The 25,930-nt window shown below is 42.7% G+C and overlaps 1 protein-coding gene across 2 annotated transcripts in view; it reads left to right on the top strand.

Annotated features, from left to right (window-relative positions):
• Positions 1-25,356, top strand: part of rasa3 (RAS p21 protein activator 3) — a 32,259-nt gene extending 6,903 nt beyond the window's left edge. Inside the window, exons 2-25 of one of the 2 annotated variants that reach the window (XM_037490265.2) lie at positions 2,799-2,916; positions 4,169-4,272; positions 5,354-5,448; positions 7,772-7,848; positions 11,685-11,765; positions 11,861-11,933; positions 12,958-13,031; positions 13,115-13,219; positions 13,997-14,153; positions 14,293-14,441; positions 14,660-14,774; positions 14,906-14,980; positions 15,068-15,191; positions 16,556-16,662; positions 17,014-17,091; positions 17,218-17,295; positions 17,553-17,626; positions 18,509-18,568; positions 20,226-20,332; positions 20,700-20,782; positions 20,905-21,113; positions 21,207-21,310; positions 21,395-21,578; positions 21,925-25,356. In XM_037490265.2, coding sequence (XP_037346162.2) covers positions 2,799-2,916; positions 4,169-4,272; positions 5,354-5,448; positions 7,772-7,848; positions 11,685-11,765; positions 11,861-11,933; positions 12,958-13,031; positions 13,115-13,219; positions 13,997-14,153; positions 14,293-14,441; positions 14,660-14,774; positions 14,906-14,980; positions 15,068-15,191; positions 16,556-16,662; positions 17,014-17,091; positions 17,218-17,295; positions 17,553-17,626; positions 18,509-18,568; positions 20,226-20,332; positions 20,700-20,782; positions 20,905-21,113; positions 21,207-21,310; positions 21,395-21,578; positions 21,925-22,000 — 2,507 coding nt within the window. In that variant the 3' untranslated portion in view covers positions 22,001-25,356. The remainder of the gene's footprint in view (positions 1-2,798; positions 2,917-4,168; positions 4,273-5,353; positions 5,449-7,771; positions 7,849-11,684; positions 11,766-11,860; positions 11,934-12,957; positions 13,032-13,114; positions 13,220-13,996; positions 14,154-14,292; positions 14,442-14,659; positions 14,775-14,905; positions 14,981-15,067; positions 15,192-16,555; positions 16,663-17,013; positions 17,092-17,217; positions 17,296-17,552; positions 17,627-18,508; positions 18,569-20,225; positions 20,333-20,699; positions 20,783-20,904; positions 21,114-21,206; positions 21,311-21,394; positions 21,579-21,924) is intronic. The other variant, XM_037490272.2, reaches the window with a different exon arrangement.
• The last annotated feature ends 574 nt before the right edge of the window (positions 25,357-25,930 follow it).

The raw sequence follows: 25,930 nt of genomic DNA on the forward strand, positions 1-25,930 counted from the left end.
GTGCTGCTCAGGAGGATCCACGGGAGGCCTCTGCATCTCTGGCCTCATACCTACAGATTGCATTGTGATTTGAAGTGCCGTCGACATCGCATGGTTTGGCATTCGCGGGTAGTGAAAGGAATGATGTTTTCAAAACTCTCACAAAAATCATGATAGGTGCGTCTCTTTGTTTTGTGTATTCATTTGTAGGATGTTTATCCACACTTTCATCTGTGATGAATTGAGCTTGTCCTTTTATGGTGGCAACATGAACTTCTAACCTCACGTTGGTGATGCTGTTCCTGAATAATATCTGTGATGGGATCTTGGCTCCTGCAATGCAGTGAATACTACAGTACTACTACAATACTACTACATGAATGCAGTGTTTTAGAATGACTGAAAACAAATGGATGTTCTCTATGTTCTCTATTATCTCCAGCGAGTTTCAAGTCCCAGCACGTTGATTTTCATGCCCTATTAGACTTGAATACTCTGGCTGCTGGGAAAGAAAAATACACTAATCCAAGAGAGTTTGTGCCAGTACTGTTGAGAAAAGATACAATATTAGGAGTGGAATTGTGCTTATACATGCTTAACCAATCATACAGTGCTGGAACTGTGCGTGTGACGAGAATATATAAACTTTCTCCTGTAACTACGATTTCGGCACGGAGGTTTGTTCCTGCACTGTGAGTTGAGTCATTAAGCACACACACACACACACACACACAAAGAGCTGCGAAAGCTGCGGTAATCCCCATGATGTTTTGGTTACTCGGATGACTTGGGTGGTGAAATCCAATCAAGGGACCTCGCAGGTCATGGATGAGAGCCGCAGGAAAAAAAGAGATGGGAGTGAATCCGGGAGCAGCGGAGGTGAAAGAGGAGGATTACAGGAGGGAGATAAAATAAATGTGCGAGAATAAATGAGGAACAATCAGAGACGGAGGCGGGGGGGGAGATGAGGGATAAAGACGGAGATAAGAGAGACATGCGTCATCGCAGTCGGACTCTGCAGTGGAGCACGCGTCTTCTACTACAGCGCAGGTGTCTTTTTGATGGGTGAATCGATGTTGTTGTGAATTGCCGCGTAAATGTAAAACCCGCTGTATGAAGTTGTTGCACTGCGTCAGGCCACAAACCTCTGTTTGTCTCAGCGTGGTTCTCAAGTGCACTCGTCCTCTTTGTAGAATGATGCATCAGAGGTGGAGATCGAGCAGATAAGCGGGCCGTTTGTCACTCTTATTGCATATTGAAATGAGCAAATTGAGAAAGAGAGGCACTAGGAGGAACTGCCCAATGTGTAGAAGGGCTAAAAAGATACACCTGACCTTTGTTCCCCCAACATGGGGTTGCTCTATGTGTGTCTTTAACAGGTTTTGGACAGTGGAGCTGTGAGGCACTGGGGAATAAACTGGGTCACGCTACAAAGAAAACAATTTATTTCAACAACACATTTTCATGGTTTACAACAAGATAACATCAAATACCACAAGGCCTAACCGTTTTAAAGTTTCACACATTTCAGTGCAGGAATGCCTGTTTGAAACCGATTGGACTCCTGACTGCAGAAGAGACCTACCAGTGTAAATAATTATAAATAAATCACAGGTTCTGCGTAACACACTGTAGTTGCATGTTATTGACTGCTTTAAGACGTGTCGTTATTGTGGTAGCTCTCCTTGTTTACCAAACACACTCCTTTTCAACTTTTCCTCCTCAGGTATCAAACTGGTTGTGTTTGTATTCCGTTGTTGTGCAATCCCACACACGAGGTGTCAGAGCCGCAGGACTGCGGTGCAGTGACATCAACTTTAGTTATCGATAAGACAGGCTGAAGTGTTAACAGCCCAAAACACAAGACATCAGACGAAAGCTACAGCAGTGGTCGATTTCTACTGCATTCCTCAAGATATACAATTGAAACAGTGGACACTTTTCCTTTACTAAAATGAAACAATTTGGGGCAAGGGGAAAGATCATAAGTAGACACTGCTTGATTTTGCCGGAAATTGTTTGGAGTCGCCGTCGATGGGGATTACATTTGGAAGAGAAAGTTTCAGTATGCAAACATTGTAACTCAGCCTGCACTGCCATGCTGCCATTGTTAAGGAGTTACTCCTTTAAGGCCAGAAATAAACGCGCGAGACGTCGGCCGAATGGCGGCGTCAGATTGGCGTGCAGATAATGGAGTGTCACTGGAGCAAACAGGGACGCGGTGGCACGAACACACACGTAACTCAAGACTACTTTAGCCTCTTTAGCCTCTCTGCTCCTCAGCGTGAAGAGAAACCCAGTAAGGGAACCGAGTACTGACTAATATGAAAGCACGGCTTCATGAAGGACAAAAGTGCTCCGTAGGGACTGATTGGAGCACCGCCTTACCGCGGTGTGTGTGTGTGTGTGTGTGTGTTTGTGTGATCCTGTGGGTGGTTGGACCACATTCTCGTCAAAGGGAGTGCTATCTGTTTGACAAACATATTGGGGTCAGGATTCAGGATGTGTCTCGCGCAGATTTTTTCATTCGCAGTTCACACTCAACGCAACACACAGGTTGTATTTGCCTTCATATTTTTGCGTCTAAAAGGAGTCTACCTGGCAGAGCTAAGCTCATTACATGTGAGGCGGGCAGATTATTCAAAGCCAGGCAAACAGGTGTGAACTTACATAATAGCATTGCATTTTAAACCTAGCGTGCTTTCATTGTTAATGAATAAGTAATGGCATACAGCAGTGTGCATGAATAAACACCGCGCTGCTGCTTACAACAGCGTTTCTAAATAACAAGAAGCCCGCTCTCCTTTTTCTCTGTGCAGGAGAAGCCAAAAACATCCCGCCGTACCCGGGGCCCAACAGGATGAGGGACTGCTACTGCACCGTCAACCTGGACCAAGAAGAGGTCTTCAGGACCAAGATCATAGAGAAGTCGCTTTGGTACGTTCAGGGACCCTCATTCCGTTTTTTTTGTTTTTGTTTTGTCATCCCATCAGTCCGTCTTTCCAGAAACTTCTCGTCGGTCAAAACACAAAGGTTAATAAGTGAGGAAAATTACAACCAATTATATTCACAAACAGTAACTTGACTTGACTGAATGACTAGTATGAATAAAACATTTACTTCAGCAGGTTAGCGCTGTAGTTTTAGTTCAGCCAATGTTTTGTCAAGATAAGCGATGCTATTGATCTTTAATAAAGATGAAATGGGTTTTTTTACTAGCTAGATCTCGTGTTAATTATGTACAAAGATTCCGTACATTCTTTGGCCACAGAATGAATCCATACTTGGGTGTTATTATATAAACACAGCAGACTTCTGTATGGATAGAGTAAATATGTTCAAAGCACACTAAAGGGAAAATGCTTGGATGACAAAGTACTCTACTGGAAGTGGAATTTGATCGTTTTGGATTCAATGAAAACATAAAGAAAATGTCCCCTTCTCCTCTTACATAGTTGACTTAATTAGATTACGTTTTGAGTGTTAAACACGGCTCTGCCTGCCCATCCGTCCACTGGTCCCCCGTCTGTCTTAATGGGGGAAGTCAGTAATTGTCAGCAGCGACCCTGAGGGCTCAGCTCACGAGATTCTCATATAAGTAATTCATCTATGACCGTTGTTTAGGTAAGGCAGAGCATGGCAGTCACAATCGGGCCTATTGTTATAGGTGAGCGAGCTGTAGCGTCAACGTGACTCAAGGCAACATGTAAAGGCATGTGATCTTTTTTTCTAAATGTCTGGCCAAGGAACAAAATCAATCATCTTTGGGTAAGGAGGAAGTGAGAATTGAGCCTATGATGTTTGGAGGTCCGACTGTACGTTCAAAGTCAGACGGCAACGCTGGAAAATATTAAGGAAGGGGCACGAGTGGTTTCAGATGAACCAATCAATCAGTCACTTAGTTGGTGGATAAAGAATGAATGAGAGCATGAGACAAATACTAGAAGGTGCTTATCATACTAAAGCTGCTTTCTCTGTCGATTCGGGTCCGTGGGCAGCGGGTCGCTGCTGCAGTCTGAGCTGAGTTCCTGGTGAACTTGAGTGAATTTGTGGAATTTTTTGCCAGAATTGGACCCGATTGGCACTCGAGTTACGGAAATACAACATCTTCTCTCTGACGGTCTTGTTCAATTACTCAATCAAACAAGAGGAGTCTCTAATCCCAGTTTGTGTCTCCTCTATTCTCCAGTCCATTCTATGGGGAGGACTTTTACTGTGAGATTCCACGTAGCTTCAGACACCTCTCTTTCTACATCTTCGACAGGGACGTCTTCAGGAGGGACTCCAGTATCGGTGAGTAAGCAGCTGCAGAGGTCGCTCCCCAGTCTGTGTTGGTGTCGGGCATTCTTTCTTTGGGCTTTGTTCGTAAATCAGGCACTCAGGCGTAGCCGTGTTCAGGAAATCTCTCAATCATTGATATGCTTTGAATTTGGAATTCACCCTCTTTTTAAATCCTTCATCCTGAACCGTATAAGTAGACAAACAACTAAAAGACAAGTAAATGCCATGACTCACGTTTTCCAATTTCAAGTTTTCCAAAGAATTGTATGTATCAGGGTTTGGCTTTTTTAAAATGAAAATCTGCAGATGAATTGAAAATGTGAAGTTGTGTTTATTCTGTTTTTGCCGAAATATAGCAAAGCAAAGCAGTTTCTACCCAGCAACCAGGTCTACTAAATAAAAACACTTTTAAAAATGAACGTAAAAAGTAACAAAAACTTGATATCCATATCATTTAAAATGGTATGAACATTTGATATTAAAAATATTCAACTGTTAAATAATTAAATAACTCTAATCAAAGACGAAGGAACAGAGCAAATGTTTTATTCACGAGTAGTGACATTTGAGAGGTGAGATACAGACATAAATAGGCCCTTTATGCTAAGCCAATAAAAAAAAAAAGCTGTGTGTCCGTTTGTGTGAGGGCGGATGTTTTTGTAGGTGCCATTGGGTGTGTTAGTGTGCATCGTGGTGGGTTTGTATTTGTGTGCGTATGACAGACCACAAACTGAAAAATATTTCTCAGGATGTGATTTGTATCATCAGCAGCTCCCCTTTTCTTCATGGGTGTTGTTAACGGAGAAGTTGTTGGTTAGTTTCAGGGTGGAAATGTCAGTGTCAAATCCAGGCCACCGACAGCACACTTATTGCCAGGTGCCTGCATGAGATGTAGTGTGTGTTTTGACAGCAGGTGTGTGATCTGTCCAAGTAGTTAAAGCTTCCATCTAAGCACGTAGATGTTTTAGGAAAGCCCAGTGTTTCCCCCGTTGTTGCATTGGGGAGGCGCCCTGCAAAAACCCAGGGGGAAACAATGAAGAAGTTGAACCCATTTGACTTTGTGTATTAATGTGTGTAAAATGTGTGTGTGTAGGCAAGGTTGCAGTGAAGAAAGAGGACCTGCAGAAATATCACGGCAAAGACACCTGGTTCCAGCTACAACCTGTCAGCGCTGACTCAGAAGTGCAGGTCAGTACAGAGAGAGAAACACACAGACACGCACAAAACAAAGCACTCTTCTCTTCCTCTTTTCTCACAGATCCTCCTGTTGTTTTTGCCACAGAAACCACATGGCTGTTAGTTTCAGGGCTGGATGCGTTTTGATATTGACCAAAATGAACCGGGGTCGGACGCTTGCTCGGGCTTACTTTGACAGGCATATATCAGAAACACAGATTATATTTCTAATCTCCCCTGTTCTCCAGTCAATGCACTAATTCCATCAGTACAAAAACACATTTCTCACTTAACCCAACCAACGTCCTTGAATTGCAACATTTCCTTTTATAGAAACTGGACTAGCAGAGGAGTGAGTATAATATGACTGATGCAATAAGTTCTGTGGAAAAGTTAAATCCAAAACACCCTTTCAAATTTTACTAAACTGCTGGGTTTTGCTAATACAACCTTCCACAGTTTCCTTTTAGCGTGAGTTTAAAAACACTGAGCTGGTTTGTTTATTACTAAATTACCTTGTTATACCTGCTCTACAGTAACACTACATGGGTTGTCCCTTGTTGTCAAATAATGTGCTGTTCAGCAAAAGTTACATGAATGTGCTTTAAATGTGGCGTCTTTAATTGAAAACGAATTATTTTGGGAGAAAACCTTCATTTTATTCCTTAAATCAAGGTATCAAAGAAGTATTTTGTGGTTTTAAGCGACACCCAGCAGACACCTGCATGCCGCATGTGCCTTGATGTGTGATGGTGTTTTTGCATGTCGATGTAAGGGGGGGCAGAATCCAAACAAACACAGAATGTGTGCACCTGAAACACCTGAGCCTGCAGGGTCAAAGTCACCTGCCTCTCTGTGTGCACCCACTTGCTCAGTTTGAACACGCACTTATGATCAAGATCACTATATTTCCTTCTTCTCTTATTCCTCTTTTTTTGATGAAAGGTTAGCTGTGATAAAAAGTAAAATGTGTTTGGGTGAATCCGAAGCAAATCCAAAAACAACATGTTTCCTTGTTGTCACAAGAGCAGGAAAGTCCTGCACAATTCATAGAAGCATTTAAAAGTGAACTTTGTAGCTTTTAATCATTGAAATCAATTTCATCTGCCATCCACTTTACACCTCTCATGGGGGATTCTCAGCAAATTGTTAACAAACAAAATAGTCAATTTCATTTTACACAGCTTTGTTCCACTCCTAGTAATCCAGCTGTGAGCGGGTTCCCCCTCACATGCCCTACACGCTCATTTGACATATGTGCAACATTTTCTACCATCGAGTGTTTCAGCAAGTCTCACATACCCACACGCTCAGTCACACACATGTACGCACACACCCAGCACATGGCACAACTCACACAGTGACACGGTAACATCTGCAGGCAGATGGGTGTGTGTGTGTAGCCCTGGACCAGCGATCCGAAACAGAGACACATTCATCCGAGGAGCCGGGGAGAGGAAGGATGTGTGAGAGAATGAGAGAGAAGAGAGAAAGCGGGGGAGACGGATCAGATGATGTAGGAAGATAGAGTGTCTCTCTTCTCTTGCCATAGAGGACACATTGTTTGACATGTGTAAGTGTGCATGTTTGTCCACTACTTGTGAGTTTGCATACTGATGCTGTTAATTAATGGAGCTTTTCTCGACAGCTGGACCACTACACTGTCATTATGTCATTAATCCAATCACTTCACAGAGGGAACATAACTTCAGCAGCTCGCAGCTATTTAGTGTCTCTGTTGGTGGAGCGATGCCACTTTTTCACGTTTGTGTCTCTTGTCTTTTATATTGGGATTTACCAAAGGCATTATTTGTTGACCGTTTATTTGGCCAAAACCTACCGTAAATCTGGCCTTTTCTAAAAAAAAACCACTTTCAACTAATTCCAGCCCCATACAGTGTGGTGTATGGCACGTGTCTTGTTGTATGAACTGGATTTGTATGTCCGGTAGTACTGGCATAGGTCAAGAAGTGGTAATTCAATGGAGTAAAGCAACTGGACGCGACACTGTCCCATCTGAACCACGTATCTCCGTCAGATGTTTCTTTACAGAAAACATGGAGGATTACATACTTGTCACCAAAGCGTAAAACAAGATGCAAGTTTAACATGTTTGGGATTGGATTAAGTTCCTGTTTTTGTCAGTAAAAGTTTCTCTTGCGTCACAAGCCAGCTCTGCCGTAAACAAACGCACGGTCTAAACCTGTGACTGGGCGCCTGGCTGAGTGGTGGACGCCACTGTTGTACAGACGTCGAAGCGCTCAGCAGCTTCTCTGCAGGACGCCGAATGTTTCAGTGCATAACAAGTACGTGTTTGTGTGTTTGTGTTCCGTAGGGAAAGGTGCACCTGGAGCTGCGTCTGAGTGAGGTCATCACGGACAGTGGGGCCATTAATCACAAACTAGCCACACGGTGAGTCTCACGCACACGCACACACACACACACACACACACACAATTCTTATTTATTGGACTCGTGTAAAAAAATATACAAATAAAGGCTGGCAATGAGGCGCTACATACTGCAGTATCAGTTACTCCACCATGAAATAGCTTTTAAACTGTGGAGGAATATCACGACATTGTGTTTGGGCTTTCATGGTCGCCAGAAGATGTATCGTGGAGACTTTGTTGATCCCCTGACTTTTCTTCTCAAATGAACATCGAGGTTGGCCAGACACAGTGCAGCACATGGCTATCTGGATATGGGCCGGTGTACATGTCAAATTTAGATCCTGCGCTGTGCACACCTGTTTTTGATACATTGTGCCGCTGTTATGCATGGCTTGTTGCCCAGCAACAGCGTTTGACAGGCAGTGAGAGGGCTGGAGGAACGCATTGTTTAAAATAAATCTGTTTTTTGAATGTGTGAACCAGTATCCATGCAAGATGGATGTCATTGACTCACACATCTGCCGTTACTCACTCATTGTGTCAGTGTGCGGCCGCGTTGCCGTGTGTGTGTGTGTGTGTGTGATGTGTGAACTTGAGCGCTGGCGGTGGATCAATAATGTGCTGATGATCTGGATGGATTATTCTGTGCGTGAATGTTTGTGTGAGAAGTCCATTGAAGAGCCGGTGTGGCTCGGTTCCCAGAGCCCAATGTGGGGGAGGAGCTTAGGGCAGCAGGTGATCTATGTTTTCTCTACGAAGACAGGTGCCCGAGGGGGACCGAGGTATTGCTGCCCGCATTCAACTCTAAAAGTAACTGATTGAAGGCAGTGGTGTTTAGTGAATGATAATTAATGTTGTTTATTGTAGCATGTTAACTCAAGTCACATGAAGACAATGTATGATCTGTATTGCAAAATGTGGCCCGTCTTCCTACAGCTACAACAATAATACACTAAAGAATAATAAGTAATAATGACCAAATATTATGATGTACAATGTAATAACTCTTATTTTTTGCATACTAAGTACTTCTACTCTATACCAGTACTATACATTAATTTAATAATGACAACATTTTCCTTTTTAGTCCAGACATTCTTCTGCCTTGTCAAAATGACGCCTACATAAAACCCAAAGCAACTCGAGCACTAACATTCAGGGTGTGTTCTTCTAACCGCGAGCCTCAAACTGCTTGCCTTGAGCAGAGATGAGGAGCAGTAGGGAGGACTCATTTCCTACGAATGTCACACCCTCTAATTTCATTCTTCAAAATGATTGTCTCAAGCCTCAGCTGACGTTGACGCTTTTCAAATTCGACACATCCGAGTCTGGGGCCACAAAGCTCGCAAAACCTGTGAACAGACATAGATGTGTGAATATTGATGGGATTCCCCTTAAAGTAATAGTCTGCATAATAGGTGTGAAACTTTTTTAACCATGTGGTTAACTGGTGGTTCATTCCACGAATCTCAGACCAAGAAACGTCGTACAAACACTGACTTTGAGGGTTTTACCTAAATATTTCAGTTACTTGTAATAGTGCACCTGTCAGTGACACAGACTCCTAATCCCCATTTCTTCTGTCTGTGGTTTTGGCACCGTGACGTTTGTCATTTCCCTCATACTTGAGCCAAATTGAATCGGTTACGTGGACACAATAGAGAAGCGCATTGACCTAATATGAGTAATGCCGTCAAAAAACAAATAAGTCTGGGGCTTCACCACCCTCGTCTGGCGTGTCAGAGGGCCGGGGTGAGAGAGGGAGAGCGGCCGAGCGAGGGCCAGATAGTAGGCCAAGCAGGGGTTATATAAACAAGCTTATTGGACAGGAAGCGCCGTGGCATTAGTGATGCTTAACCCAGCCCTCTCCTTATTCGTTATTAGGAACCAGTGTGTGATTGTGTGCGTGTCTGTGTGTGTGTGTGTGTGTCTGTTTGTGTGTGTTTAGTCAGTTCAGTTGTGGCCAGCGCTGCGATTTGCAGCGTAATTCATCATGTGGTGTGAGTAGTGGTGGGTTGCTGTGACACACAGGAAGTGATTCGTCCCACTGGGTGTCCTGTCCGGTTTGCTAATCTCCTTACTGCATGATGTCATTGGACACAGGATGCAATAGAAGGATGGATGGACAGGAACAAAATACACATATCTGTCCGCTTTTCATCTGTGTTGGAAGTTTCTACAACAGCAGCCAACAACATGAATCCTTGTAGGCAATGAGAAAGCAAATACATTTAAATATAAATGATCATATGCATATGCGTGCATTTTTGCGATGTGATTTGCAAAAAGGAATTTCTGCAGAACTGGAAAAGCTAAATGTTTTCTGCTTTTCTCGTCCTTTATTATCACTTCTTGTTCTCAGTCAGATTCCTCTGTCAGAGGTCTAAAGAGATGCTCCCCTATGCTTTCTTTGTTTTATTTTTTTCCTCCACATGGTCCGTGGTCTTTGTGCTGTGTTTGTAGTTGCTGGATAACACGGGATTTAAAATTGGCACAAGTCTTGGCCAACAGCTCAAATGGAATTACTTCCCTGCGTCCCTTTTCATCTGTCGTCTCTCTCTGCTTCTGCTGTTCTTACGGACACACCTAACATTGAGACCAGGGACCGCCTTCACATACTGAGGAAATTCTTAAAGAGAGCTCTTAAAATTGCTTGCAAGTACTTCCAGCGTAGGAGTCAGCTGCAGTGTGAATGGACCAGATGTTTTATGACTGTGAAAGGGGGCGGTTGAGTGGATTGCTTGATATGATGCTCTCATTTGATGTTTTTTAATTATTTTTTAAACATTCTATTCAGATAATTTGGCATGCTGTCGTGAGAAAGTATAAATACTATAAATATATGTAATTATTAACATTTCAGGGCCTTGGTAATGTGCATGGACTACTGGCTTTGCTTACTGGGATACCTAATGGACGAGAGACGTCTTTTTAGTGAAATGTCCTTTGACAAGCAGTGGCAAGTTTCTTATATTCACACAAAGCTGTGTTTCGTGTGTCCCGTGTCTTAAGACTTTCTTTCTCGATTACCAGTTCTGTGTTACGGAGAACTTTGTGTAATCATTTTCAAGCTAGGACTTCAAATTCAAATTTCTGAAGTGAGGTGAAAGCTGCATTAGGACACTTTCTGTTGCCGAGATGAAAAGCCTTTTAGTTTCAGAATCAACATTGCAATGGAGTCTGGTTTTTGTTCATTTGATAATTAAGGTCCAACAGATCTTTTAGCTCTTTGGTCAAACCACTTTTCTACTGTATCATGCTGCGCAGGTGGCATATCTTCTTGTTTACTTGAAATTGCATGTTTCATACGGTCTCTGAGGGTTGACTAGGGCAATGAGATTCCTGCCGCCGGTGTAGGCGAAAGATCGGGTTTCAATTCTCAGATCTGGTGACCCTTTTACATTAGTCATTTGATTATGTGATAACTTAATAGAGCTTGAAGAGTCCTCTGGGAGTAGGCTCATATTCTCCATACTAAGTATGGCCCCGGGCTTTTGGCATTTGGAGATCATGTTCCTGTATTTTGGGTCATCAAAAGATAATAGCTAAGCTTACTAACATGGCAGCTACTATGTTACCATTGTATTGAAAAATAAGGTAGCATAATAAAGATACTTAAAGCACCTCATGAAAAGCATTTGTCTATATTCAATTGTATATAATAGACCATTAAATTTGTATTGCTATCACACACACCTGATGTTTAGGCTATAGGGTGAGTGCAGCCACAGCGTAGGACGAGATTACACATTGCTAATTGGCATTAGGTCAGTGTGTTACAGGTGTGGGTGTGTGTGCTTATGCTTTTACAGTAGCGTGCTTATTCATTCATGGTTTTTGTGTGTTTCTCAACAGTGTTTTGGAGTGCCAAGGTCTTCCAATCGTCAACGGACAATGTGATCCCTATGCGGCCGTCTCCTTACTAGGACCTTCAAGGTCAGATCGCTCACACAATTAGACGTGTTTTAACCTGACACAAACTTTGTTTTTCACGTGAACTTCTGATAAACATGTGGTGCTGCTTCTCTCAGGTCGGAAGCCAAGAAGACCAAAGTGAAGAGGAAAACTAATAATCCACAGTTTGATGAGGTTTTCTATTTTGAGGTAACCATATCTGCTTGTTAGTTGTTAATTATTATATACAAACATCATTTTCTCAACATTCAGAAACATTCAGTTTCTCAGTGAGAAGACGTGTTTTCATGTTGAGTGTAAGTCAAAGCTATAGATATTTTATGTGTATACATCTCAAACACGAAATGTAATGTTGTGTTACAAAACCAACTGCAAACACATACAATTTGGCAGTATTTTCTCTTCTCTGAATGTCTCAAAAACCTTTTTTAATTATATTTTTATTAGATATAGACAGACAAACCTTCTTTCACACTGCCCCCGTTAACCCCCCCCCGCTCACCAGCCGCTCCGCTCCCAGATTTGTGTGTCACTCCTCCCTCTGGCCTCCCCGCCGCAGCACTAGAAGACAGCAGGACAAGAGTATGATTGATTCGGACAAACCGCCATCAAACAATCTGGCCCATTGATTTCTATTTGACAAGACCGTCTCATTTATTCACGTAAAGAGGACTCATACCCTGTGGTGCTGTCTGCCTGCAGCCCCCCCCTTCTGAGGCCTCCAATCCACACGCAGACACGGGCCATTCATCATGTCTTGTCATTTGCTTGTCCTTTTCTTATTGTTTTGGATTTAACTTTCTCGTTGCTCCAAACTTACATGGAACGCGGCACATTCTTATCACGGATTGATCACATTTTGATTTATTTTTCAGCAGCATCTTAGGATTTGCAATGTAATATTAGAACATCTGTTGTCTCAATTAGGGCAGCAATTTACATTTGATTCTGCCAATTTATAAATAGTTTTCTCTATAAATGTTGAAAAATGCATCATGACATTGGTGACATATAAAAACAAGGTGGTTCTTTCGGTCAACATGGAAATAATATCCTATAACATAAAAAATTCCTCACATTAGTGAAACTGAATCCATGACAAAAACGAGTACTCGATTATGGAATAGGTTTTGTGTTGATTGATTAATCAGCAAAGTCCTGTCCCTGCTTGCAGCAGCCATATGAACCATGTTCACCCTGCCTCCATTTCTAGGTGACGCGACCATTGAGCTACACAAAGCGCCATTTCGATATTGAAGAGGAGGACGTCGACAAGCTGGCGCTAAGGTGAGCCCACGCGCGAGGTTGGGTGTGCGTGCCGGTGCTGAGCGCCTCCTCGGGTTGAACTGTGCGCTGTGGTTTGTGATCAGGGTGGATCTGTGGAACGCCAGCAACCTGAAGTTCGGGGATGAGTTCCTGGGAGGGGTGCGAGTTCCCCTGCGGGTGTTGGGTCAGGCTGGTGTCCATGACGCATGGTAAGGGGAGCATTACACACACGTAACACAATCGGCTTTCACACACCGCTTTTTCCTTTTGGGTCTTTTCTTTAAATTGTATTTTCACTGGACACGTGCTGTACTGTATACCCTGTTGGATCCGGTTCGATTATGTCATCATTGTCCATTGACATTCTGAGTATGTGTTGCCACAGCAACAGCAGAGCAACAAGTATCAACAGTGACAACAGTTAAAGTTCTTATTAACCAGGGTTGAAGGTTCATGAATAATGGCAGGGCCGCTTTGGAAATACGGACCAAGATAATAAAAAATGTGTTTTTAATGTATTCCAATACCGCGTGGAAAAATCACATCCTGATCACAGACTGAATAAGAACTAATGCAGTTACTCACTTTTCTACATTTTCATTTGACATTGGGTTGTTGTGGCTCAACATAAGGTGAACACTTGCCTATTAACACATCAAGTAAACAACATCCTTAGTGGCCAAATGTTACTCCAATATTTACCTTCTGCTTAAGCTTGGTTTTGTCTCTACCAACTGAGTGAGAAGTGAGAAGTGAGAGTTTACTAAAACAATAAAGTTGCAGGCTGTTAAACCGAGAGGGGCTATAAAACTCAGCAGAGCTGAGGGAAGCCGTGTGCAATTTTATACAACGAATATTGAAAACATTGCGTTTACAGCTCTATTTTATCACAATTTTTCCAAAATGTTTGAGACAACCGTTGCCTGTAGTCTCCTCCAGGGTCGACCGGCGTCCGATCCGGCGTCTGATCTTTGTTTCTTCTCCAGGTACTTCCTCCAGCCCAGGGAGAACGGCGGGAAGTCGGTGAAGGTGGAGGAGCTCGGCTCTCTGCGCCTGAACATCGTTTACACCGAGGACCACGTCTTCCCCTCCGAACACTACACGCCCCTCAGAGACCTGCTGCTGCAATCTGCCAATGTCGCGGTGAGCACATATGAGCGGGGCCTCTGCTCTGCACGCACATTCCCAATAGGGTGTCCCGCGGCGTCTCGTGCTCATTGACTGCCGCGCTCGCCACTGTTGGAAGGTTGCGCGTTGACCCCGCACGCCTCTCTTTGTCCAGCCCGTGTCGGCGTCCCCGGCTCACACCCTGGGGGAGGTGTGCCGGGAGAAGCAAGAAGCCGCCATCCCCCTCGTGCGCCTGTTTCTCCACTACGGCAAGATTGTGCCTTTCATCAGCACCATCGCTCACTCCGAAGTGCACCGCACGCAGTGAGTGTCCCGTCACAGGAAGGCAGAGCAGACGTCGGGCGAGTCCCCTGCTGAGAAAATGACTGTGTGGCTTTAGCCGATAGAAACGTTCTCAGTTCAATGATGATTGTAGAAATGAGGTCATCGTGTTGTCCATGAAAATCCAATTGCCTTGCATTTCTATCTGACTGTGACTCTATAGGCAGCAGCAGTAATTGTAGTTGAATCTCTGTGCGTAGGGACCCTAATACTATTTTCCGGGGAAACTCGCTGACTTCCAAGTGCATTGACGAGACCATGAAACTGGCAGGAATGCACTATCTGCAAGTGACACTCAAACCCATCATCGATGAGGTGATGCTCTCTGTTTGTTATTACCCTTTTCTGGGTTTCATTCATTTGTCTCGATCTGCAGCGGCTCTCCGAATACTTTTGCCAAATCAGATATTAATGGTTGTTTTAATACTGTTTGTAAATCTTCACAGATCTGCACCGACCACAAATCCTGTGAAATTGACCCGGTCAAGCTCAAAGAATCGGAGAACCTGGAGACGAACAGGGTAAGAACACGAGTGTGTTGGCTTGTGTGTCTGCGTGTGCGGGGTCAGTGTTACCTGACCTGCTCCTAACCTTATTTCCCTCTACAGGAAAATCTTCGTCACTATGTGGACCGGATCTTCGACGTCATCACCACCTCTGGCGTTCGCTGTCCCACCGTCATGTGTGACATCTTCTTCTCTTTGAGAGAGTCTGCTGCCACCCGTTTCCAAGGTAACTCACCCTCTCAATGACTTCCCAGCGATGAGGAAAGAGAGCAAGCTGCTGTTAAGTAACAGGAAATCGACAATAAAGAACGGGATGTGCAAGACGTCCAAGGACACTTTACTTGTGCTCTGCTATTTGCAGAGGTGGGATCAAGTCACTGTTAGGCAAGTCACAAGCAAGTCTCAAGTCATTGCCCTCGAGTCCCGAGTCAAGTCGAGTCAAAGACGAAGCAAGTCCCAAGTCGAGTCACAAGTCACAGCCAACAAGTCTCAAGTCGAGTCACAAGTCGTACCATTTTAGTTTCGAGTCATTTCGAGTCATTTTATTATAGTGGGGACGGGGAACCCTGGGTGATGGTGCGCTGCCTCACAGACCTAGACTACGAAGGGAAGGGTAATGGTGGATGGACTGTGACTGTGTTATAGTACTGTAACGCTCACCCCAATGCTGCAGCGTAAATAAGGAGGCGATGACTGGCTTGCAACTCCGCTGCATTTATTTATATAAAACAACTCAACTTTGGTCACTGTTGGCCGTCACCACGCCGAACGAACACTTCCGCATACACGGCCCCCCAAAACTCGGGTTGTCTCGCGTAACTACAGCTGGTAACGGAGCATAACGTGAACACATGCAACATCTGCATAACTGATTAACTAATAACTTTAACTCAGCTCATTACACTACTTTAAAACGGACGTTGACATAATGTTGGCGAGGATTTCCATCGGAGTCTGAATCCGGGTTCAAAAATCCCGATGTTTGTAACCATGAACGAGCTGTCTCGTTGATACGGTCAAATGGACTGCAGTGATTGGATGTCGTGCAGGCAGCGCGCGCTCTCTGCATACAGGTGTCGCATATTTTTTTGACAGATGCAGATAAACAGAGCGGCGCGGTGGTGTGAAAATGTTTTCCCCCAGTTTTCATGGGAAGTAGCAAGTCTTCTCGAGTCAAAGGGCTCGAGTCCAAGTCAAGTCACGAGTCATCGGTATTCAAGTCCAAGTCGAGTTGCAAGTCTTTGTACTTTTTGTCGAGTCGAGTCTCAAGTCATCAAATTCATGACTCGAGTCTGACTCGAGTCCAAGTCACATGACTCGAGTCCACACCTCTGGCTATTTGTGTCAAACCTGAAAACATTTAAGCCTCCCACTCGCTCATTATTGTCACGTGGGCAGCATGGAGCATGTTAGTCATGCTGTGCTGCCTCCTGTTGGCTGCCGCAGAGTACTGCAGTCCAAAGCAGAACAGCACAAATAGGCAGCTCTTAATCCAGACTGACTCTAGTTATCGAAAACATTCAATATAATTGAAGCAAGTTCATTGGAGTCAATCGTTACTATCATACTTTCTTCCTTTCTGCCCTCAAGTCGACCAAGATGTCCGATACACAGCAGTGAGCAGTTTTATTTTCCTGCGTTTCTTCGCTCCAGCCATACTCTCCCCCAACTTGTTCCATCTACGACCGCACCACCCGGTGAGTCCGATGTGCAACACAAACGTACATGCAGCCAACATATGAACATGTGCATGTATACCTCAGGAAATAACTGCTGCTGTAAATGTGTTGCGTTTCATTTCTAAAAGCAGATTTAGTTTTTCGTTGTCCTGAGATTTATTCACGGAATTCATATTATTCAAAGAAATATATTTTCTTTTTTTTGCAACATTTACGACGTTTTGTGCCTGTTGGCCTGGAAGTTTAAAGTTTATTCTTGACCTGGAAGACACTACAATTCTTTGTTTTTCAAGTCGAACCAGTGCGTTTAGGATGTGATCGTGTGTGATGGCGTTTCAAGATTGGAGACAAAGTCTTTTTGTCTCTTAGGATCCGGCCACCTCTCGAACCCTAACCCTAATCTCCAAGACCATCCAGACTCTGGGAAGCCTCGCCAAATCTAAATCTGTGAGTTTCTCTGCTCAAAATCTATTCTTCTGTACCTGTCTTAGACTTCAGCCCTAACCCATTTGTATTTCATTCTAAAAATGTTCTAATCTAGTCATTTCATTCTGTACTTGTTTTTTTTTCAAGGCCAATTTCAAAGAGTCTTATATGGCGGCATTTTACGACTACTTCAATGAGCAGAAATATTCGGACGCTGTGAAGAATGTAAGTGTTTTGTTTCTTTCCTCTTTACATGCTATTAATCTTCAGTTGTTGGACACAAGACTAGTATTCTCTTTGTCAGAAGACTAACTCTAATGAATGAGTAATGGAGGAGAGAATACATTTGAAAGAAAAATGAAAAAAGTAGAGCTAAGCTTTGGTGTACATAAAACTATAACACAATGTCAAGCATTTCATGGTTGGAATTCCTTGAATGTTCCATGAGAATGAAATATGGCGTTATTTTACTTCACCCACAGTTCCTGGACCTGATCTCCACCTCTGGAAAATGGGATCAGAGGAGTATTGAAACACCGATCATGCTCAAAGAAGGGTAAGGAATCAGTTAAACTGACATTCATGGGAGGAAGAAACGTCCATAAATACCACACATTACCACTCCTAAAAATATCTTATATTTGGTTAATTTAGAGACTTATTGGAACGCTTATTTGAGATTTTGTAGTCCGTTTTCATGTTTAGGGAAAGTAACTTTTTCACTGCAAATTAAGCAGCTTCGGTGCGAGTCTCTAAGTCACTTTAAAATTTAGAAAGAATATTCACTAATGAGTTGCATGAGAAAGTTTACCACCACACCACTGGCTCTGTCCATGGGTAACATATTACAGTAATGTCACATGTTATGTATTAATGGTTTAATCCGGAAATCCGTCAGTTGCCGAAGCAGGAAGGAATAGTCCAGTATATAACCTCCATTGAGGTGAATTTTCACTTTTAGTCTTTGGTGTTTGTTGGGTTTAGAGAAACAGATGTAAAATGTGTTAATTAGTGAGCCTTTGAAGTGCCTGTGAGGGTTTTTTTGTTTCCATTAGACATATATATATTGGTTCTTTCCTTCCTTAAACCAAACTATGATAACCTGCTTCTGGATGTAGCTGCATATTCATAATTCATACACAAGTTAGATTAATCTTCTCAGAGCTATTTACAATTTGTTGCACTATTCCTTTAAATTAGATTGCACCATTCCATGTTGCAGCCCTCCCGGTCTGATCCATTACCCAACTGAACAATTACAGCACAGATATACCCGCTGCTGTAAACTGAGCCCTCTCAACCAACACATGGGCCCTTGTTTTGATGACATTTCTGATGACGCTGTAGAAGCGAGGAGTTTCCAGTTTTGGACGTTAGTCGTGCCAGCTCCTCGCTCATCAACATCCCCACCCTCTTTTGTTTCTGCTACCGGGCGTAGGAGTGTAAAACTCTATATAAAGAGGGGTAATGGTAAGGGGTCAAAAGGCACGAAGGGCAGGTAAGAGCTTCTCTGTGTTAAGGCATTGCCCTTGTGACCCCCTGTGTGTGCACTGCAACCCCCCCGAACCAAGCGGGCCATGTTCTCTCCCACCAACATCATGCGATGCTGTAGATGCTGCCGCACTTTACTTTATATCCGAACTACACACAAGCCACCTCTCTGTTATTGTCCGGCACCATGTGGTGGATTTGAGTCTTGTGCACATACTGACTGTGATGGTATAAAGTAAAGTGTTCATATTTATGCCCTCACCAGTGCTGATTGCCAGGCACGCCTGGTACGGTAGGTCACCGTGCAAACATTTCTGGGGTCCGCATCTTGACCCCTCTAGACCCCAGACTGTGAACATATCACCACCACACACATTAGTGTTTCCAGCACAGCTGCGGGCGTCACGGCACATGTGAATCCAGCACGTTCCTACAAGTACAAGTCTCCCTGTGGGAGGGTTGGGACTTTGGTGTTTAGAACCCTTGTGCTTCATATTTCATGCTCCGGCCTTTCAAACTCTATAACCAAAAGACATCCTGGTGTTTACTCTCCCTTAGAGGACTGTGCCTGTTGTTTTACATGTTTTAGCCCATTAACAACGAATAGTGTGTAGGCAGTACCTCACATTACTGTCAGACATTTTCAAAAGCATAACATCATTTTTTTAAGTTAAAGGCATCGAATGGTTCCATTTATTTTATTAAATTGTATTTGCACAGACATTTCCTTGAGATTGATAAACTATCATAGCAGATTTATGCATAAATTCATTTATTTAGTGACAAATAAGCAGTTGCATTCTTAAGCTTTTGGATGTTTTCAGAATTTCCAGTCGAGAATTTACAAAGTAAGAAAATATCTAAATCCATATTCCGTTTATATGTCTTGTAAGGCTCTAACACTTTTTTTAATTATTAATTCATCTGCTGATCCTTTTCCTGTTTAATCATGTGACAAATTCAGGTTATTCGCAGGTTCTAGTGATTCAAAACATTCACCTGAACAATTCTTGATATTACTTTCAATTGTTTTTACATTTGACTAAACAATAAATAAATGAGGTCAGAATTATTTCAGATTTTTCTTCTTTAAATCAACTGATCAATATCCTTGATGTAAAAATGAATGTGACGAGATTCAGTATGATAGATTATCTTTCTCAAGTTTAAGTCTCTGCAAAGCGCTTTTTATAATGTTCTGACACAATAGGGAAATCCCTCTGAACTATTGGGTTATTATTTGGGAAAAAGCAAAGTGGGGATTTATTTATATTATAGAAAAATGTAGATAATGGGGTAAAATATGCAAAATCTCCTCAATCTGCTGACCCATTTTATATTCAGATAGACTCATAGACTTAAATCTATGAGTGCTCTACTGAAGCTTTTTACATGAATAGCAGCAATGAAAACAACTGCAACTGCAAGCATGTAAACAGAATGATGAATGTACACGATTCCTTCAACCACAATGAAATGCTAGTTACTAATAGCTTCATAGAAAGCCATTCATTTACACACTCACACACATTTTCCTACTGCATACATATAAAAGGAAGCCCTTACGCCAAATAAATGAAAAATATTGGGAAATATTTCAAATCATTCTGTGAAACATTAGCTCATCCGTCAATGCTTTCAGTGGTATTTCCATTTTTCCTCAGGTTTATGATAAAGAGGGCACAGGGGAGAAACCGGTTCGGAATGAAGAACTTCAAGAAGAGGTGGTTTCGCCTCACTAATCACGAGTTTACCTACCATAAAACAAAAGGTATGGTGAAAGGTCCCTCGGGGTCTCGGTGGTTGTGTGTGCTTTTATAAGAATCAGCAGGAGGGAGAGAATCTGCTGACTGTACATTTAGTTTGCACACAATAGGCGTCTGACACATATGGTGGAGATTAAGTTACTGAGGACCCGATACGTTTGTGCTGCATCCAAACAATCTCGGGCCAAAATGTACACCTAAGCTTTTTTCTAAATGGCATACTGCATTACACGGTTGCATGCATGCTCAAATGAGTCCGTGTGCAGACCAAGAAAACACAAGTTCTTGTTTTGATGTACTATTACACATTCCTCAAACTCCTTACTGGTTTTTGTTCTCTCTCATGTCTGATGTGTTTGCTTTTATGTCAAGGTGAGAGCGCTCTCTGCAGCATTCCCATAGAGAACATTTTGGCTGTAGAGAGGCTAGAGGAGGAGTCTTTCAAGATGAAAAATGTAAGGACACCACAAAGCAAAAGACTATTTTAGAGCTGTCATCATTCTACAGAAATCACTCCCTACAATTGTTTTGATTCTCACCTCACTTGCTTTCGCCTTCTTCCCCCCCCCCCCCCCAGATGTTCCAGGTCATTCAGCCGGAGCGGGCGCTCTACATCCAGGCCAACAACTGCGTCGAGGCTCGCGACTGGATCGACATTCTGACCAAAGTCAGCCAGTGCAACCGCAAGCGCCTGAGCACCTACCATCCTTCAGCCTACCTCAACGGCCACTGGCTTTGCTGCAAGCTCTCCGCAGACACAGCGAGTGGCTGCACTCCCTGCACCGGGTACGTAGAGTTGTAAATAAATCAACCCAGCGTCAGGGTTGCCTTTTCTTGGTTTCCACCCTCTCATCCTTGCTGTATGCATCCGTCCTGCAGCGGCCTCCCAGCAAACATCCAGCTGGACGTGGATGGGGACAGAGAGACCGAGAGGATTTATTCCCTGTTTAGCACATACATGACCAAACTGATCAAGATGCAAGGTCAGCGCGTTCTCCACGTCTGTTTCCACGCTGTCCTTTTCTGTGCTGTCCCTCACTCTGCTGCTGGTCTGTCTTTGCCCGCAGAGGCCTGCGGCAGTAAATCGGTGTACGACGGTCCCGAACAGGAGGAGTACTCCAGCTTCGTCATCGATGACCCCCAGGAGACCTACAAAACCCTGAAACTGATTGTTTCAGCGGTGCAGACCTTGGAGCAGCAGCACACCAAGTACAAACGCGACAAGTTCAAGAAGACAAAGATTGGCAGCCAGTGAGTAGTTTGTTGTTTTTTCCCCGCGAGTGGCTCAGGTTGTGATGTGATCAAAATTAGAGCTTTTGTATATTCAATGCAATTGAGAGTCATAACTGGTGGATATATTGTATGTGAAAAAGTCTAGTTCAATGCTGAGCAACTTCCCCTTTGGGCCAGCAGGTGTGGCAGTTTTTCAGTGCACAGTATTTTTGAGATTAAATGAAGCGCAGTTCAAATATCGTTATATTGGTATCATTATTTTGGCCATCTGCTCAGCCTCTTAAAATCTGCACATTCATTTTTTTATTTTTAGCACCAAAAACCCTTGCCTTACATAAACACAATTTTTTCTTGTTTTCCCCAGGGAGCATCCAATCGGAGATAAAAGTTTCCAGTGCTACAACCGCCAGCAGTCTGAGAGCTCCACCTACTCCATCTAGCCCCGTGTTGTTTCCCACGCTGCCTAGAACCAGCATTATTTTCATTACTAGAAAATAATTCCGTCTTGACAATGGATTGAGTTTTAAAGGTTTTTTTCCCCTCCAAATTGAGTTTTTTTTTTAAAGGCATCAAGGTGAGATCATTTCCCTTATTTCCAAAGCAGGATCCATATTTAACTTTTTTTAACATCTTTTGAGGAAACAGACTTCCGTTTTGGAAATAAGTGTCACCTGACTGGCGCATTTGTCCAGTTTTAGGAAAATAAGAGTTTTAATTGTCCATACCAGACTTTTTTTCTGCAGCGTCTCAAGATGCATCAGTCCAAATGTGGAGAACAGACCTCCGATCTGCATGAAAAATACAGGAACAGTTGTGGAGGAAAGAAAGGATGCTAATTAAGACATAATCATACCGTACATCTACTGTCTGTGGATCTCCGGTGACGAGACGAGAGAACAAGCCAACGTTTTTTCACTGGACAGTTTTGACAGTGACCAACACGCACTTTAATCGCCTCCACATCAATGGATGAACAAGCATCGCAGCACACAGCTTTTTTTATCTGTTTGATTTGTATTTGGTTATTATAATGGCTGACATGTTGAGATGTTCCATTGTAATTCACTCCAGAAGGAAGTTAGGACTGTACTTTGCCCTCTTTGGGTGGTGTTGTCCCCATGTTTTTATAGTTTCTTGGTCCCGTATCTCCTCAGGAAGGCTGTGAAGGTCGAGGGAAGGAAAGGATTGGCGAGACCAAGCAGAGACGAGAGGCACTTGATGTTATCAATGTTATCTTTCAATTTCATCCCTCATTTTTAATCCTTATCAGCGACGCTCTCACAAATGTTTAGGATCAAGTTTTCACGTTTCATTTGAAGCCTTGTTCTGTTGTGGTTGGATATCATGCTCCTGTGTTACCTGTACCTGGGTTGAAGGACTTCAACCTTCTTCTTTTTGGAGACTTAGGAAAACCCACGGATGCCTTTTTTGTATCACAATGGGAGTCAAGTTTGCAGCTTCTATTTTTAGTTGAACATCTTAATCTTCATCTGAACAAAGACTTTTAAATATGCCCAGCTGCGTGCATATGGCCCCTGTTGACTATCTTGTGAATTGTAAATCTGCGCTTAAAAACAAATAATAATGTTCAGGCAATATACACTCAGTGGTCACTTTATTAGGTGCACCAGTAAAATCTACTGCCATTAGGCTCTGCCATAAGTTCTGCCTGTATGTTTATTAAGGACATTGTGAGAGATGTGTAGTTAAGTTAAGGACGAGGTTGTTCTGGATGAGCATGAGAGTTGTCTCCAATGTTTTTGTCCTTCTTAATTACAGTACAGCTGTACATGAGTTGGGCAGAATATTAGCAAAGTGTGAATATAGGGCAGTCCAGAACAGTCCCATCACAATCACCTCAGTAATAAATATAAATCTAATTAACACTAGTTGACATCAAGAAGAAAAGTGAAAATTATTGGCATCATAAAGGCAGACTTTATGGAACAGTTGTATGTGATTGCATTACACTGTATGGGTCAAATGAGTTTTATTTATACACCTAATAACTCTGATGTACATAAATAAGTAACCAATGAGTGTATACAAAATACAGGGTACATAATACATTTTAAAAAACACATTTTGTAATTAGATTAAATTTCCCCAAACCAATTGACGAATGCTGTACTTAAAGCCTTTGGGCCCCTGTGGGCAGTGGGCAGTTTCCCATTTTGTCCAGTTAGAAATCCGAACTGAGAGTGACACAAATCTATGGTGCATGAATATGAGTTTTTATGTTGCAGTTTCGTTTGAATGGAAGACATTGTATTTTACTGTTCTTAAGGAGTGCCAGTATTTGTTCCCAATGGTCAGTGGCTGAGCTTCAGCTTGACTCCTCAACCATCCATTGAACACACCTTCAAACTGCATGAGAGGACGGCAGTAAAGACAAACTATCTATTTGCCCATCACAAAGCAGAATCTACGTGTTATTACAGCTCCTGAACAAGGATGCTCTTTAGGTTTGAACTGATATACTAACATTTTAACCCGTCTGGTCTCAAGTTATGATTGTGAAATGGATAGTGTGTTACTGGTTGTGTTGCACTGTTGGCTGCCTAATAATGTAGTTATTCTGTTTTGTGAGTTATCTCCATCTTACTTTGGAAATAGCTGCACCCTGTGGTGTCAAACTATTTATATGCATTCCTCCCATCACGCCTGCTGTGAATCTTACCGGTCAGCAGTACAGGATTTATTGTTGTTAACCAGTTGTGTTATTGCTCGTCTTCCAAGGGCAACCACGCTCATCAGCACTCCCTCTTGCCAAAACCAGTGCATGTGAAGAATAAGTTGTAGTCACAGCGGCGGTAGCCTCAACGGTCACTTCTGTGCGACCAGGTGACTCCAAACCTCAACTAATTTTGTATTTTCCCAAACTAAGTACCTGGTTATGTAGCCTCATGGGTACTCATGTGATCACAGGATCACAAACAGTGCCAGTCTTCACTTTTTTTAAATTCTCTTTGTGAAAAACAAAAAAAAGGTAATTGTTTAGATATGTTTTTATACATATATCTCAAAACCTATACTGTTTTAAAAACAGATGAGCAGTTATTCCCGAGACATCTTTTTTCTATGTCAAATGTGTTGATCGATCAACCATGAGGCAAGCTCAACTGTTTAACTGTGTTTTCTAATTATGTCATAAAAACATCCTCCTGTGTGACTGAAGTGAATGACTGAGGTGTGTGTGTGTGTGTGTGTGTGTGTGTGTGTGTGTGTGTGTGTGTGTGTGTGTTGTTTTGTGTGTATGTTTGTGTTTGTACATTTGTCAGTGTGTGCATGAGTGACTGAGGTGACGGGTTGCATTGCCAATTGAATTATCCCAGTGCTACGGGTCATCAAAGGCAGACCCCCACTTGTTAAAAAAAGAGAAGATCCCTGCCTCTAACGATTGCAGTGTCACTGTACTCTGGCCTGATATGCCGTGTCTCCTCTTTTATAGAACCACTGTTCCATTTCAAGGAACCTTTGCCAATATAATGTACCCACTCATTTTATATATGTACACAGTAATAACATTAAGAGGCCAGCAATGCTGTAACCTCTGAACTTTGGTGAGTATTACTGTCTCCTCAGGTGTATGAAACTGCAGCACTGCATGTTTTTTTTATGTTTTAGGTTTTTTTTGTTGCCGAGAGTAAGGAGACTCGGACTTACGTATAAACCACCTTGTGACAGCTCTGCCACTCATCCCTAACTTGATAATGATATTTATTATCATTTTTGGTGAAGTCCGGAGACATCGGCCGAACTGGTGAGGTAATGTAAGTTACAGTGTCGGCAACTACTTCACCCAGAAGCCCAAAAGGGAATAACTTATGCAATAATGGTGGTTCAGCATGCAATAATAGTGACAACCTTTCAATAAGCCCACCAAATTATCAATGCACATCTGCTGTCCCATAGCAGTGAAATTCCTCTTCAGATAAACACATGTAATAAAGGGCAAACAGTGTATTTTGTACAAATATTTTAAAAGTATTAAAATAAGCCTGCTATATGTGTACATAGAACAGTTGAATGAATGGTGAAAATGTGATTTGTTTTTTCCCTGAATAACTAAATGAAACCAATATTAATGAAAACGTGTCAGTGTCTTTATTTGATGTCCACACTGAATACAGAGTCACAGTCTTGTTTTCACGCTGGTTGTTTTGTGAGGTTGATAGTTTTCTGTGTTTTGGGATGTTTTTCCGCACCTTGTGTGTCATAACTCCTACCTTTGTGTGTTTTCCCATCTTTGATTGTCTGTACTGTATATAAATTTCACCTGCCCCTTGTTGACACCCTTTTATTTATTTGGGTTTTCTTACCCCGTGCTTAGCGTTCCTGCCTGTTTTCCTTGTGTTTCTGTTGTGTAG

The sequence above is a fragment of the Pungitius pungitius genome, chromosome 4 (genome assembly GCF_949316345.1).
Source record: "Pungitius pungitius chromosome 4, fPunPun2.1, whole genome shotgun sequence".
NCBI classification, from domain to species: Eukaryota; Metazoa; Chordata; class Actinopteri; order Perciformes; family Gasterosteidae; genus Pungitius; species Pungitius pungitius.